General features: G+C 42.1%; 3 protein-coding genes across 3 annotated transcripts; 2 read left to right on the forward strand and 1 right to left on the reverse strand.

Moving 5' to 3' along the window:
- Positions 1 to 1,207: 1,207 nt before the first annotated feature.
- On the reverse strand, positions 1,208 to 2,326 carry CTRU02_200182 (mandelate racemase muconate lactonizing protein; the record flags this gene model as incomplete). The annotated part of the gene is made up of 1 exon (XM_036734101.1): positions 1,208 to 2,326. The coding sequence occupies one exon, from the start codon at positions 2,324 to 2,326 to the stop codon at positions 1,208 to 1,210; it is 1,119 nt and encodes a 372-aa protein (XP_036574177.1).
- A 1,885-nt stretch (positions 2,327 to 4,211) lies between these two features.
- On the forward strand, positions 4,212 to 5,039 carry CTRU02_200183 (nitroreductase; the record flags this gene model as incomplete). Its single annotated transcript, XM_036734102.1, has 1 exon — positions 4,212 to 5,039. One exon carries the CDS (start codon positions 4,212 to 4,214, stop codon positions 5,037 to 5,039), a length of 828 nt encoding a protein of 275 aa, XP_036574178.1.
- Positions 5,040 to 7,196: 2,157 nt separating this feature from the next.
- On the forward strand, positions 7,197 to 8,250 carry CTRU02_200184 (lipase b precursor; the record flags this gene model as incomplete). Its single annotated transcript, XM_036734103.1, has 2 exons — positions 7,197 to 7,791; positions 7,853 to 8,250. 2 exons carry the CDS (start codon positions 7,197 to 7,199, stop codon positions 8,248 to 8,250), a joined length of 993 nt encoding a protein of 330 aa, XP_036574179.1.
- Positions 8,251 to 17,010: the final 8,760 nt, after the last annotated feature.

The raw sequence follows: 17,010 nt of genomic DNA on the forward strand, positions 1-17,010 counted from the left end.
TGGATTTCAGAAAATATTCAGCAAGTATATGACTGTTTCTCTTGATTTTGATAAAGCTCATCGGGCTCGTCCTGTTTAAGTACAGTTTAGGAAAGGCTCAACCCTTGCACCAAAGCCGATCAAATTACACAAGAGATATCGGAGGCGACGTTGAATGTCAGACAGAGGCTTTACCCCCAAACGTTGAAGAGATGCGGGGTAGTCGTCTCCACACATGACGCCTTAAAGCCAAGTTGCTCTCACCTTTAATACCCAATTGGGGACCAACGGTTATCGTAGGGCTTACTCAATACTGTTATTAGTAAAGACAATGAGATAGCAAATATAGCACCTAGAAACTATCAATCAGAGATGCTACGCAGTTACAATCTTGGTGTATGTAACCAGCACAGCCGTCGAAGTACAGCAAGGGGATTGCCAGCCTTTAACATTGGTAAATACTGTTGAAGTAGATACGCTGGCTGAGAGAGGGAGTTCAATTCGGCTAGAAAAAAAAGGTCATAAATCATACGAATATTAGTAATAAAATCAAGCATGCTGCTTAGAAATTGGCATTGTCGTTATGTTGAGCAGCTTGGTAAAGATACCGGAGGGCGTTGTATCAAAACCGAAAACGAGCCAGTTCCGACATGTGTCCTGTGGAGCACATGAGCGTCAGCGGAATCTCTACTCCATAAGTGCACTCCTTCCTTGTTCAACAGGGTCCGTGATCTTTCAAAGGTTCGATTGATCATCTCCAAAATATGCATAGACACGTCGTGGTGTTCTCATCATCTTTACCCAAACCGGTTTAAGTTTACGCGGGGTACCGCTCTGTACGCAACCAGTTTTGACATGCACTGAATAGAGACTCCTTACCCCGCACCTTTAATGTATAACTTATCAGGCATGGGTACCGTACCAGAAATCTGCCCAGGAGTCAGTCAGCAAGGGGTACTCTGCTACGCAATAGGCCTTGGTTAATCGTGACATCTAGCAAACTACTTTCATCACCCTTGATGTGGTTATTGGTGAACAATCATGTAACTTCTCAAGTCGATTTGTAGAATGGAATCATTTTAGTATTTAATAATTGGCTGAATTATCACAATGGTATTTGCTTGTATTCACCGCCTGGCAGTTTAAACTGAAATGCTAAACCCACAAACGGATTACGCACAAGCCATGACACAACATCTCCCAGCCTAAAAGAAAGTTAAGATACATCCTAAGAATACGTGGCGACCGGTTCGCCCAAAACCTCCAAGCGAGGGGTAATCCCAAGGCCAGGTGCAGTCGGTGCTGTGACACGGCCATCACGAGCCTGGAAATCTCCATCTGCCGTCTTGACGGTGACCATGTCCGTAGAACCTAGAATACACCGCAGATTACGCTCAGGCACCGTTTGCGCCAAATGCACAATGGCAGCAAACGAAATGTCCGAGCCGGTCGTATCCTGGATGCTCATGGTATAACCCGCAGCAACACAAATGTCTCGCTGGCGACGACCTCTTGTCAGGCCGCCATTCTTGGATATCTTGAAGTTGATTCCCTCCGCGGCGTCGTCTGCAATGAGCTGAACGACTGAGGCCTCGTCCGTAGCAAGCTCATCGATAATGATGGGGATGTCGGTTCTTTGGCGCAGAGAACGAGACTCCCGGGAAGTGGCGCACGGGGCCTCCAGAACAAAGTCAAGCCCGTCTGGCAAGAGTCTGAACATCCTGAGAGCCATCTCAACCGTCAAACCGCCGTTGGCATCAACGAGGAAGAACTCGCCCTGCTGTCTATCTGCAAGAGATGCGGCGATCCGCGCAGCATCAATGGCAGGGTCGTCGCCGGAGATCTTGATCGAATGGCCGACGTATCCCCTCTTTCTATACTTGTCAACATCCGCTCGCATTTCCTCCGGCGACAAAACACCAATGGAAGAAATGAGCGGCAACCCGGGGCCGGTTCGGCCGCCAAGAAGTTCACAGACGGGAAGGCCGACGGATTTGCCAAAAATGTCCCAACAAGCAACGTCGATGGGTGTTTTGGCGTGTAGATGGCCGACAAGGGCCTCGTCCATGGCATCGTTGATTCGGTCGACCTTCCGCGGGTCCAGGCCGATGAGTTTGGGGGCGATCTCTGCAATACCGGCCCTGACACCGAGTGCGTGCGCAGCTACATAAGTTGAGCCGAATGGTGTGCTTTCACCCCAGCCTTCGAGGCCGGTGTTGGTTGTAATGCGAACGATCGTGGCGTCAAAGCTTGGGTATGTGCGTCCGCCAGAAAGATGATAAAGGCCTCCTGCGTACGGAAGGGTTACTTGAAAAACATCAATCTTGGAAATCTTTAGCTCAGACATGTTGTCTGTTAAATGAGGAAGTATGATTAATGGGTGGAAATTATGCGCTCGTATGAGATGAGGAAGCTCATGAATTGGGGTTTCCTCTCTTGAAAGAACCTAATCAGAAAACCAGGCTTAGGTCTGTAGTTATACTTCAATTATCTGTGACTTCTGTTTGTTGTCTCTCTGCATCGATATGGTCTATGAGGTGAACAGGGGTTCTGAGTCTAGAGTGCTTCTGTTACATTCCCTTCAACGAGTGTTCTTACCGTATCAGGAATGGCTGATGGTTGTGGTTGGTGAAACGCTGGGTGAGATGAGTGCTCTCACTCTGATTTCCCCAACTGGCACTACCACCCGTAACCCCTCATCTAGGCCAATGCACCACTAGCATGGAGTAATGACATTTGGTATCTCTCCAACACGAAGATAGATGACAATGAGTAGGTCAGGCTTCACAAGCACGCATGGCATTGATGCCCAAAAAAGAAAGAAAAAAGGAGTAAGAGCAATTGGTAAATGAGCTAGTGTGTATGATCCCCATGGAAAAGCTAGTGGTCTTTTGGCGGCCAAGGTATTCCATTGAGTGCCACAGGTCTACCTTGCGTGAAGTGCGGGGTACCAGGAGATCAACAATACGACTTTTTTCTTGAATCATGAGTACCGTGGTATAAGTACTTGGAGATTACGGGCTTAAAATGGACAAGTTTGCACTGCGGTCTAATAGCACGTTAATGGGATTTTGGTCTCCCTCGTTTACCGAGCCCAATTTACAAGTATTCTCTTTTTGATGATCCTTCCAACTATCAATGCTCCAATAGCAGAGCATTTTACCATGGTCCAAATTCCTATTATATTAAAAGGTCAACTGTCAATTGTCAGTTAATCTGCTTGCCAATGAACAGATAAGCAAATTTTTGGGGGTTAAAAGTAAGATATTCAGCTTTTGAGTGCAAGAAAGTGCGGCTCGTGCCTACAAGATGTCATCTTGCCGAGAAGACATTACTCGTTATCATGATGAGAAGGAACTCAAGTTTCCTGACAGTGTTTGAAAGAAACCTACGAACACAAGCGTCCTAATCCGTCCGGAACTGTGCGACAAAAAGGAAGCTGAAACTCATAATGTTGAATTGTCCGGTTTCCTCAGGGTGCTTTGAGGCTTTTTGAGCTCATGTAGAAACTCAAGCCTTCAAGGAAGCCAGGGCAGTTGGAAAAAAGCACCACAGGCCAGCGAATGTGTTTGTTTACGAGTATTGATTAGCTTCTCATGTTTACTGCGTAAAATTCGTCTCACGAGGAAAAAATTACGCAGTAACCCTACAAGTATGCGCAATCCGTCTGGTTTGTAAGCATACAGTGCTTTGTAATGGACGAGGCTTTCAACCCAACAGATAACTGGGCATACCAGGAAAAGCAGCCGGAGCTGGCCCCGCATACCGCACCCACGTAGACCCACTCGTCTTCACCACGTAGTACGCCGGATGACGCCTATCGCTTGGTATGGCTTTGCAGAACAGCTCTCGTTTTCGGATATATCCGTCATTGGATTTACTGCTATTACCGGTCAAATTTGTGATTGGATTACATACTGAGATTACTACGTAGTGTGTTTTATCATACTGGAGACCCCAGACCCGTTAAAGGGAGTGAAAGGCGTCAAACGAGGGTAAAATTTGCTGCATATCGTGAAGGATTGCTATTGCTGCTGCGAAAAAAGGGAATCGAATGAAATTAGTTTAACACACTCTTAACTAAAGCTATAAATACTAATAACCACTAAGACGATTTGCAAGTCTACCAAGTTATAAGCGGCATTCAAAGTTTTTTAGTTGATACTTGTATAATTTACCGCACATCGTGTTATTGAATTTACCTGTCGCTCGCCCGCCACTCATCATTCGAAATGAGCGAAGAAAGGGACCTTTTACTTCAGCAAAAATATGGCCATTCACCAAAAGAAGGGTCGAGTGATTTGCCATGGTCACCAACTTTGTCTCTCCTTCTACGACATACCTCCGTCCGCTCTTTTCTGCCTGACGCCCTCCCCGCCGGCACTTTAGAGATCCTGATTGCGGCAGGGCAAAGTGCATCAACATCATCAATGCTCCAGTCTTGGAGTGCCGTGGCGATAACTGACCCAGCACGCAAGGACGCAGTTGCGACTCTTGCCGGCGACCAGGACTTCATTCGCCAAGCCCCTTTGTTTATCCTATTCTGTGCTGATCTTAGTCGTCTCGACAAGATTTCGAAAAGACTGCAAAAGCCTGGGCTGGCGCTCCAAAAGATGGACTCGTTTCTCATGGCTACTATCGACGCTACGCTGGCGGCCCAGAATATGGCCATCGCTGCCGAATCACTAGGCCTCGGAATGTGCTACGTCGGGGCCGCGCGAAACAACGCCGCCCAACTCACCGAGCTCTTGAATCTCCCACCTCGCGCCGTTGCGATCTTCGGGATGAGTGTTGGGAAATCTGATCCGGAATCCTTGAATACTGTCAAGCCCCGGTTGCCTATAGACGAAGTACTTCACCGAGAGGTTTGGAACGACGAAGGACAAGAGGAACGGGTTTCTTCATATGACAAAGCTCTAAACTCGTTCTATGAGAGTCAAAATAAGCTCAACAGGGAGCCATGGAGTTCCTTTGCTGCCTCTGCCATGGCAAGCGAGAATTTAGACGGCAGGGAACGACTTCGAGGGGTCCTTGACGCTCAAGGGTTCGGTTTCTCGTGATCAGGGTTTCAGTTGATGAGGTTCAGTATAATAATTAGCGTATGATGGCAGTATATAGAATTCAACTAGAGGTAAAAATGCAGGTTGTGTTACGGTATCTCTTACAATGAACACTCGCATTGAACATTTCAGAGAATCTGGTTCTTCTCTTCGACAAAATTGTCTCGATTGCTGCGGATTATGACGTATAAGATCTTCAGCTGTCATGATCTCAACATCTTGGTTGAATCTACACATCGAGGCTATGAAGTGAATCAACTGCTTAGACATCTTCACTAGACAAAGTGGCAATCTTTGACCCACTCGAGGGCATAATGGAGGCGATTTCTTGGTTCCAAGTGTAGTCAAGCATGGTGGCGGATGCCACAGGATTCCATGGGATGAATTTCGCGAAATTGTTCAATTCAAGTAATGCCGCTCTTTTCCAAGCATCCATTAACTGCAGGATTGGTCAAGGCTATTAACACGGTGATATTCTACGTGTGAGCGGTGGCAATCAGTTTATAGTACGAACCAAGTCCAGCAATAATGATGAATTTCTTTACTATACACATACTGTTGTCTTTAGGCTGCTTGCCTGTAAGCGGCTACGAATACGACCGACAGCCTTGAACGGGGATTTCGGACATCCGTAAACTGCGTTTTTTCTTCCAATGTTTATTCCCGATTCGGCGAGATACGGAAATGTTGGTCCGCAGGTAAGCATTCTGTAAGCTGAAAGATGAGACGAATTACCTCAGTGGCCAAGTAATCGGCCGCTCTGGAAGCCCCCGGCAGCTGTGGAAAGTTGTACCGCGACTGAACTTTGTTTGCACTCACAAGTTCCGTCATCAGCAACCCCGCCGGGTCATTAGAGGTTTAAAATACCATTAAGTGGCAAAGGGGTCTGTGGTCGCGACGAACACCAAATTAAACCCACACGTGCAACAACTGTATTGTCGTTCTTACAAACATCTAGCTAAACAAGCTTACCGGCGAAATCACTAAAATTTCCAGAGCGGAAAAAGGAGAAACAACGAATCCTGTGTAACTTTGCCAACTTTGAAACGGCTCCCAATCGACAAGAATGATGCACAATAAGTTATGTAACTGTGTTTACTCTGCCTGCCCCCAATCTCGTTCCTACCCCGCGATTGAAGGTTGCTTGCAGAGTTCGGAATCGAATCTGAGTCTTCTTGGAAGTGAGAGGCGGACGATAAGACGGGAGCCGAACACGACTCCATCTTATTTCCAAACTTACAGCCTGTTCATGTTGGCTATGTCCACCAAGTTCAGATGGTTACCGAGGCAGTAAGATGAGTGTTTGCATGCCTATTTGGGACAAAGACCCGAAAAGTCACCAGGAAATGGACCATGATGTCACCCGAGACGGCCTTCAGGGAGCCTCGGGAGGCAAGCTTTGACCACGGCACATCATCTGAAGTAGACCCTTTTCCCAATTCTCTTGGGTGGGACCCTCAGAACACGACAGAGTTCTCCAAGCATGTCAAGCGCTAGAATCGCAGCGAAGTAGGACATCTGAGATCTAATGGCAAGGCGGACATCATGGCAGTTACACAGCCCTGAAAACTTCAGATGATTCCAGTCAAAAAACGCGCCGGCGTGTCATCATTTGAAGTCCGCCAGAACATTTACGTCAACGCTCAGTCGGCCTGGGTAGATTGATCGGGAACATCACGAGTCCGAACCAAGCTAATGGTAAAGTAAACTGATGATGTTGTTGTGTTCACAGCAATGACTGGGAGCTACAAACGGCAGATACGCAGTAGCAACTTGCCGTCATTCAGATTTAAGGTCAGGTATTAACCTTGATCAAAGTCAATAATGTGACCGGGGTTCCCGAAGGATGCTTACACGAATAAAGCAAATGGGTGTCAGCGCCAGTGCAACATACTTCTATATAACTTCCCACGAGTCCCTTGACCCTTTCGTTAATCTTTTGGATCTCACCATCACATACCACCAAAATAACATCCTGAAATAATCAATATGAAAACTAGCTACACCACCGCGTTGAGGGTTCTTCTCGCCTGTACGGGAGTCGTTGGACGACCGGTACGCGAACCGCACCTCAACGTTCGCGACATTGCCGCCAACCAAACCTTGGAATCAATGGACATGGAAGTTCAGAACCTGAACAAATATTTGGGTCAAGAGATGAACTCGATGAAAAACGTCAATCCTGCGCCCAAGAACCAAATCTTCCCCAAAAGATCCCAACAAGACGCGCCATATTCCCTATCTGAACAGGAGCTCCGGAGCAAAATCTATTTTCCAGCAACATTTTCCGCCTCCTCAAACAAACAACCAGTAATTTTTATCCCTGGAACAGCAGCCATGGCGGGAACAACCTATCGCGCGAACCTCGGTCCTCTGTTGGCCAACTCTGACTTTGCGGATCCTTTATGGGTTAACATTCCTGAAGCGTCATTAGGCGATGCCCAAGTGAATGCGGAGTACGTCGCCTACGCCATGAACTACGTCCAAAGCATGACAGGAAAGAAAGCTGCGGTTGCTGCCTGGAGCCAGGGCAACCTCAACGTGCAATGGGCGTTGAAGTATTGGCCAAGCACGAGAGACACGGTGACTGATTTCGTGTCATTTTCTCCCGACTTTCATGGGACTACGGAAGCTTTCTTGGCTTGTGATACGGCAGCAGCGATCCTAGGATGTACACCTAGTGTATACCAGCAGAAGTACGATTCAACCTTTGTTCAAACCCTTCGAGCGAATGGAGGTGACAGTGCTTATGGTAAGTTGAACTTTACACTGAATGTTTAAAAGCTACGTTGATGCTGATGGCTCCTCGACAGTTCCGACGACGACTATTTTTAGCGCTACTGACGAAATCGTGCAACCACAAACAGGCGTCGCTGCCTCGGCTATTCTTAAAGATGGCAACGGCGTGGATGTCACCAACGTCGAGGTCCAGAAAGCGTGCCCTGTAGGTGCGGCAGGCCAGGGTGTTACGCATGAGGGCATGCTGTATAACGCACTAGCATTCGCGCTTTTGAAAGATGCCCTGGGCAATGAAGGACCTGCGAACCTCGCCAGAATCGACAAATCAGTCTGTAAAGACCCGGCTGCAGGCCAGATGGACAAGGAGGAGATTAAAGCCACAGAAGGCATTCTGGGTCAGGCCGCCAAGAACGTCTTGATGTACAAGGGGAAGGTCAAGAACGAACCTCCCATCAAGGCATACGCACTATGAGTGCGATTCAGAAAAGGGTCTATTTGTTGATGGATGCCGCGATGAAGATATGAACATTTGATGATTGTGATTTCTGATTTAAATTAGCAAGCGTGTTCATGTTATTAGTTACGATCATAGAGTAGCGAATATGAAAATTTCAAGAGTTCTGACATTTCAAGATGAAGCGATATTTTGTAGCCACAACGTTCACAAACCTTTAGGCACTTAGAAACGCAGTTCATCTATAAATTACGGGCTTTTGTTATCTATTGGCATTTAAAGCCCAGTCTGATACTCATAAATCCACGATGACTGTGCTACCTGGCCTCTACTTCATGTTTGATTAATAACCTGTTTTAAACTCTCGATTTTAGTCTTTGGTTCACTTCTGACCGTAGCTATGAGCCCTGAAACCTTCAACGACTGGCATCCCATGGCAATCTACCATCATATTGGTCTGTGGGGAACTGGCAGAGAACTACGGAAAGAAGAGTCGACCGCTTGACATTATCTAATTCCAAAGCCTTTCGTTTTAGCCCGAGAGCGACGGGGCACCATAAGTTGCGAACAGTAGTTGAAACAGGTCAGAACCCCCTCTGTGGGAGGAGGTGGTCCTTACAACATCATAACACGTGCAAGAAACCGCTACAACTCCACGTAATCCCCACTAATCTTTTGAGAGAGGGCAAAAGAGGTGGGCTTGTGGGATAAAAACCACTAGAGAGTGCAACTTTATGCCCTTTTCCACGCATGGACAGTGACGTGAGTGGGTTCGTTTTAGCACTTTTGATAGAAACTGCGTATTTTCTTATGCCTAGTAGTTCGTGATGCAGAGTTAGTAACATTTCTGGCCCATTGGACACGTATCGATGAACATAGAGCCAAATAGTCATATATACAGAAACACTGTGCTCGTGGCAAGAGGCAGTCCCTCATCGAGGAAGACAGGTGATATTTGCCTACAAACATCCCCGACGTGAAATATTTCCCGCTTGTTAGGTGCCATGTTGCTGACGCAAGCCTCAAGTCTTCGACTAAAACTACTTTTCTTTAATAAACAATATGTTTCCTCAAGTTCGAATGCCCCACGAGATGGCGCCGGACGAGCTGATATCAAGACAGTTCACACACTGACCTTTGTCCATTTCATCAGGCGTTTTAACGATCGGCAGCTATCTGTGTGAGACAAGACTGTGGCACTTCGATTGTCGCACTTTTTCGAAGGAATCGGGAAAAAATGGATAAAAAACTAGACTTGTGAGACACGCCATATCCGTTCTATGTACAGCTACTTAGAGTAGGAACTCCCCACTTCTCCGTTGTGTTCTCCACACATATCCGAACTCTTCTGGACGCACTATACGGGAGAAGCGATGGATGTATCCAACAAGCCGTTGATCTTGATTACGAAAATGAACTTTTGAGAGTTACGTGGATATTGGCAAGGGAATGTTGGGCTTCATCTACTCTAAGCGGGAGCCGAGGAACTCTTTCCAACGTGGCGCGGATTTTGTTGAACACGCAACTCTCAGAGAAAGTATTCGTAAGACTCGCAAGGCAAGGAAATTCCATTAATAACCAAGCTAGGCATCAAATAAGCTTGTGCGCAACAACGTAGGCGCTAACCATCCACTCTCCCCACGTGTTGATGGACCTCTGTCGTTGCTTGGACGCCAAGTATCGGTGGGGGGAGCCCGAGGCATCAATCACATCATGGACCCATGCTCTAGATGAATACAAGTCGTGCTATTGAACCCTAACTGGGGCTGAGCACTTTCAACTTGGGCTATAATGACATCGTTCAATAAGTCGTGAGGAGATCGCTAAGCAAGTTTTCATCCAGACGGTTTTGTGGCATTTTGTTCTTAAAGAACACGGTAGAATGTTGCATAACCTGTATACAACATTGCCCATCCCTTATTTACATCACCACATGACAAGGAGCCCTGACTGGCACTAAGGCAGATGTCTTGTCGGGGCATGCTATAAAAGGGAATATGAAAGCGAAAAGTAAGCATGGGCCGGTTATTGTTACTCTAGGGACGAGTGTGGCAAGGTAGATGTTGCGATAGTTGGAATACGGAGTCGTGTGGCACTTCCAGCCACACGCCCGCCAGGCTGAGAGGCCTAAGCCTCCCAGACCTACGTGACAGGCCAAGGGGGAATGTCCCTACCTTCTAGTCAACAATACTACTTTCAACTATCATAAACTATCGATTAGAACTAATTTACTATTATTTATTATTAACGAACGGAATTCCGTTTTACTCCTTATAAAACCTATACTAATTAGTAGTAAACCTTATAGTTGCTATTAATTTAGTTAACTTTATAATTACTACTCTACTACGGATAAACCGTAGATTAGCAAGGTTAATATTAGAAGAGACGACTTCTTAAACTAGATACCTAAGCCTAGGTAAAAGTAGGGATTTCGTACTAACGAGAGAAGAAGCGAGAGTAACTAGGATCTACGGAAACTAGTAGAAGAAAGCTTCTTTTCCTTAAATCTACTAGCAATCCGATTATTTAAGTAACCTAGGGACTGCTATGCTTACCTTAGGCGGGATAAGGTTAATCGTAGCTAATTATCGCTAGCAAGAGCGTTTTATTATATATTTTTAATTACTAAAAGAAGAAACCTACTAAATCGACGGTCTTCTAACCTTTTTACGTTATAAAAGCAAAGATTTATAAATCCTATAAGGGATAATAACTTCCCTAACTATAACTATCCCCTACGCGCGGTGCTAATTACGAAGCGCTTGCTAGTTTCTTAATAAATCCCTAGACAAGGTGCTAACCGCGAGGCGCCTGCTATAAAAGACCTCCCTACTAAAAGAAGAATACGCCGAAAGGCAAGTAGAGACTACTAGCAGTAATCCGCCTATATAGCTATATATATATACCTCCGAGGCTACGGCTTAGGAGAAACGTACGTAGTTATAAGCGTTATAAGGCTAACTACCTGCTAGATTCTAAACTTCCTAATAGTAAGGAGCGAAGCTTAAAGCGAGAAAGAGAGATTTACTAGAGAATTTATAATAAAACTTTCTCCTTACTAATTCGAGACCTATATATACCTTTATACCTTTCGAGAATATTAGCAAGAACGGCGTCGATAGAAATAAACGACAAACCGACGAAAATTACCGATTTTACGATTCTTTCTTCTTAGAATCGTAATATCCCGAATCGTCTTTTAACTCCTACTTCTAGGCTTATATCTTATACTAATCGTAGCTAACGCTATTAAGGATTAGAATTTAAGATTCTAAATAGAAGTAATCCTTTTATACTATTAGAATAGAGCGAAATTTATAAGAAGGATCGCTTGCAAGTAGCGTTACTACTAAAAGCTAATTAATAATCCCTATCTTATAAAGAATCGAAAGTATAATCGATCTAGTAGTATAAGGTAACTAGGCAATCAACCTTATAAACGCTAGCTTATAGCAACTAGGTTCCTATATAGGTTTCCTACTTAAGACCTATAAGAAGAGGAATCTTATAGGCTTTAAGCTATAGAACGAAGTTTCTCCCGATTTCGCCGACTAGTTAGAAGAAGACTTCTAGAACATACCTCCCTTAATCTTACGATTCTTTAAAGACTATTTAATTAGTAACAGCGTCTACGTCGAAATAGATAGTAAGAAAATCTTAAAAAACATAGTATTAGCCTTTAAAAAGGAAGAATTCTACTACTAGTTACCTTAAGAACTCGAACAAGGCGTTAAGAGATATCGTAACCTAAAGGCTTTAATAAAAAACCCTGAATTCTACGAAGAGATTACAAGACCGGCAATAGTAGCTAACAGCATAGGAGGAAGAGTCGAACTAACCTTATAGCTACCTCCTTTATAAGAATAATAATAGTAGTAACTACCGTACCGACCGCTATATCCTACGGTCTTTCTGTTAACAGACTTCTAACTATACGAGTTAATAGACCGTATCGGAAAGCAATTAATAGAATTTGCAAAACTATACCTTGACGATATAAAATATAGTAGCGATATATACGATATACTTAAAAAGAAGATGTTAGTATTCGTAGATTACTATAGAATGCTAGGAATTTATACCTCCTAATATAACAAGGTACTTCCCCTAATACTAAAAGGAATAGCTAAAACCTACTTCTACGCCTTGATTAAAGTAATTAACCTATAGCCTAACTTCGAGACTATAATTAACTAATTAAAATCATACTTCGAGACTAGGGAAAGGTAATAAGCGTACGTTACGTAGTAGAATATAACTATTCTTCCCTAAATCATTCGTAATAACCTTAGAAAGACTAAATCGGAGTATTTTAACATACTATATAATAAATTAAGTAAGATTTAGCCTGGTTTGCTATAATAGAATTATAACGACCGATCCCTCTATACCTAACTTCTATACGCTTATAAAGATATTCTAAAGTATGTAATAGCGTTATTTATACTAGCTAAGACGTACGAGGGACTTCGTAGCTAATTAATCTCGTCGATCGAGATAGCTACCCGTCTTAACTAATAACAATTTAATATAGTAGCTAACCTACTAAAGCAGTACTAGACCGATAGAACTTTTAACGGTCGAGGGCGTTATTTATAATATAGTCGTTTATTACGAAGTTAATTATTACGAAGAAGAAGCCGTAATAAACCCTTATTACTACTAACGCTTAAGAAGTACTACGTATATAGAAAACCTAACTGCTAGTTAACTAAACATACTATAGAAGAGAGACGAAAAGCATACGAGAAGTTTAAAACTACCTAATATGCCTAGGATACGTTACTTCTAGCATATAGCTAATTTCTCGTCTAATACAAGGGTTTCGACGGGTTAGACCTATAACTTACTGCCGAAGACCCCTAGCAATACTACTACGTAACCGAACAAACTAGTAAAGGTAACGAAAAGGAAGAGACCGGTAGCGATAGTTAATTCTAGGTTACTACTTATTTTACTATAATAGCAATTAATAGTAATAAGATCGCTACGATCCTAGCAGACTAGTTAACCTGCTATGCTATTACAAAAGAAGACCTCTTCCGTAACTAACTAGAACCGAAAGAGCTACCTTCGTAATTTATACTCGAGGGACGCTATTCTGCTTAGAACTTCTAAGGGATCATGCCTGACTCGGGCGTAGTAGGATTCTTAACTGCTAGCTACTTATAATTCGTAGCCTTATAACAAATTTACGAAGGAATTACGTTAAATACTAAGACGGCTAGCAGCGTTATAGTGAAATTCGGCGATAGGATACTACTAGAGTCTATAGAGACTACTAAAGTACTAACGCCGTTTAGAAGTATTAAATTTTACGTTATTAAGACTAATACTCCCTTCCTTATATGCTTAGGAGATATAGACCGATTAAAGGTCTATTTTAATAACGTTACGAATACCTTTATCTAAGGAAATAAGGTCGTACCTATTATTTATAAATAGGGCTACTTATGGTTATTACTTAATAAGGAGAAACTACTTGCTTAGAACTACCTTATAGATACTAAATTGCGACGGGTTTACTATCGCTTCGGATACCTATCTATTTAACGATTATATAAGGTGCTTTAGAAGGCTAGCTACCTAGTTAAAATTACGGTAATTAAGTAACTATCGAAAGTCTACTATCGATGCTAAATATACGTACTAACGCTATTATAGTTTAAATTTACGTTACGAGACGATTACAAATTTAACTATAAGGTTATTGCCGACGTAATATACCTTAAGGGTAATAAACCGGTCCTCTACGTCGTCGATACCGCTATAGCGTTTAACGCCGCTTAGTTCCTTAAGGATATTTCTACGAAAGCTACTTAGGAAGCCTTACGCCTCTGCTAGATAGATATATATCAAGGACCCCTAGACTAGCTAGTTACTAACGCTAGAATAAACTTCCGCTTAATAGAATTCCGAAACGCGGCGAGAGGAATAGTAATTAAAATCAAGGAAATTCTTATAAAAGCTTATAATAGTATTAAGAAAGTTAAACGATACTATATACTTCTAAAGAAGGCGTACAAAATTATTAAAGTAGAAAACTTAATAATTACGTTAGAATTAGTATTTTAAATAGTAGTTAAAGTAGTTAACGATACTACTAGCTTGAATAGAATAATGCTAATACTCTTAGTATTTGGCTTATACTTACGAATTACTAACGATTTGCTACTATCTCTTAAAGTTATAAGGCAGGCGAAAGCGATTAAGAAGGTAATAAGCAAAGTATACAAACTTTACGTAAGGCGATAGGTAGTAGAAGCTATCGCTACTTATAATAGCCTTAATATAAGGCTAATTATTAATTTACTACTATGGTTATAAGTATAAGTATAGCGCGAAAAGAAGGGCTAGACTAGACTATTTACTTTAGTAGCTATAAACGGCGAAACCTATACTATCGATACGCTACGTAGTCTAAAGACCTTCTAGTCTACTATAGTTAAACTATACTATAAAGATCCTAATTAACTACCTAATTCTATCGCTATGCTAGAAGAAGAAGAACCTAAAGCTAAAATACTATAGTAGGAAGTAGTACGCGACGAAATTATCGTCGCTAGCAGAGGTAGTAAACTAGACAAACTACAAGAGGCACTAGAGCTACCGAGAAGACGCCTAGGCAGACCCTGGAAGAGACTACTACTAATCGCCTACTTTATAAAGGAATTTAATAATAACCCGGATTATTAATAAATATTCCTATCGATTAAAAAGTAAGTAAACGAAGAATTAGTAATTAAACTACGACGAGAAGGTATTATTACTATACTAAGCAAACCGTTCGAATAGTTAACTAAATAAGAGATTAATAGCCTTATCGCTAGAAGAGTATTTAAATTTACCTAGTTTAATAAGAGAAGGTATTAAAACGTACGAATCTTCCGATCTCGTATCGTTAACGAAGTTAAAAGTAAAACAACCGAACCTTATAAGAAATCGAGACTTATAATATAAGGTTATGCTAACGATAGTAAGAAGGCTATATTAACTTAATTGCTAACGATTTAGCAAGCAAGTTAACAGCTAATTTTATTAATTACCTCGTTACTCTTACGAGAAGGGAAATAACTATAGCTTCGAGATATTATATAAGCCTACGTTTAATCCTCTATAAGGCTTAATTATACTATTCTCGCCTACCTACCGAAGCAAATTCAAGACTAGTACTTAAAAGGGACTATTATAAAGGTTATAAAGCCTTTATATAGAATCGTAAAAGCTAGAACCTACTAGTAGGTAACGTATTATAAGTATTATAAAGAGAATCTCTAGATAGTTACTTCTTCGTACGATCTATGCTTATTAATCTTATCTACCGAAAATCTATACTTTAGCTATATCGGCATATAAACCGACGATACCCTTGGTTTATTAGATAAGGCGTTCTTATAATTAGAAGACGAATAGTTAGAAAAAGCAGCTTTTATAATAAAAGCGAAAAATATTCTTATAATTAACAAACCTTTCTAATTTAATAGAGGGATAGTCGCGTTATTAACCGATAATTCGATTAATTTAAAGTAAAAGGGATAAGCTAAGAAGTTACGATGTATTAAGACTACTAAACCTAACCTAAAATAGTAATATGTCGAACAACGCGCTAGAAGGGCGTATATCGCGTCAATTTGCTAACCTAAGGCTTGTTTCGATTTATCTACTACTGCTTAATACTAAGACCCTTCGCTAGAAGCAATAAAAGTACTAAATTAACGGATTCGATAGTAAATAGAATCGCCTAACTAAGGAATAACGTTTATCTTACTCGACCTTATAATAGCTAAGCTATTCGTTTTCGTTAATAAGTCGTTTACTAATAACTATAACTTTTCCTCCTAATTAAGGTTTCTAATCATCTTAGCTAACGATACTTCCTCTAATAGTAATAATAGAGAATTTACGATTTATAATAACCTTGTTTATTATAGCTTTACGAAAAGTAAATAAGTTACCTATAGCGTATTAACGTTAGAGATCTACGGGATAGTCGCTAGCGTCGATATAGCCTACGCCCTTGCTATAACCTTAGTAATAATTACTAACTACCTTAACCTACTAACGATTTAGATAGTTATCTATACTGATTCTTATTCGCTATACGAGTATCTCGTAAAGCTAGGCATTACTAAAGAAAAGCAACTTATAATCAATATTATAACGTTAAGACAATCGTACGAAAGACGAGAACTATAAGAAATTCGTTAGATTAACGGCGAAGACAACCCTGCTAATACCCTTACGAAGAGCAAACCAAATCAAGCCTTCGAGAGATTCGTTGATAGCAATACGATAACGATACGTATAGAGGGATAGGTAATAAGACCGTAACTACGGGAGAAAGTAAGGATAGGAGGCCGAATTAACGAGGAGACGGAACTATATAGGGACAACGTATTCCAACCGTTTTAACACTATAAAAAGAGAGTTTCTAGTGTTGCGATAGTTGGAATACGGAGTCGTATGGCACTTCCAGCTACACGCCCGCCAGGCTGAGAGGCCCAAGCCTCCCAGACCCACGTAACAGGCCAAGGGGGAATATCCCCACCTTCTAGTCAACAACACCACTTTCAACTATCATGAACCATCGATTAGAACCAATTTACTGTTATTTGTTATTGACGAACGGAATTCCGTTTCACCCCCTGTGAAACCTACAGTAGATTCAACATCAAACGATGCTATGGCCTGCAACGATGACATGACATATTCACAAGGGATACGTTCGTCAATAACGGTCTACTCCTGGATATGGCAGAAACGCGTGGCTGGGTC

This window comes from Colletotrichum truncatum (genome assembly GCF_014235925.2).
Source record: "Colletotrichum truncatum strain CMES1059 chromosome Unknown Contig_0001, whole genome shotgun sequence".
NCBI lineage: Eukaryota > Fungi > Ascomycota > Sordariomycetes > Glomerellales > Glomerellaceae > Colletotrichum > Colletotrichum truncatum.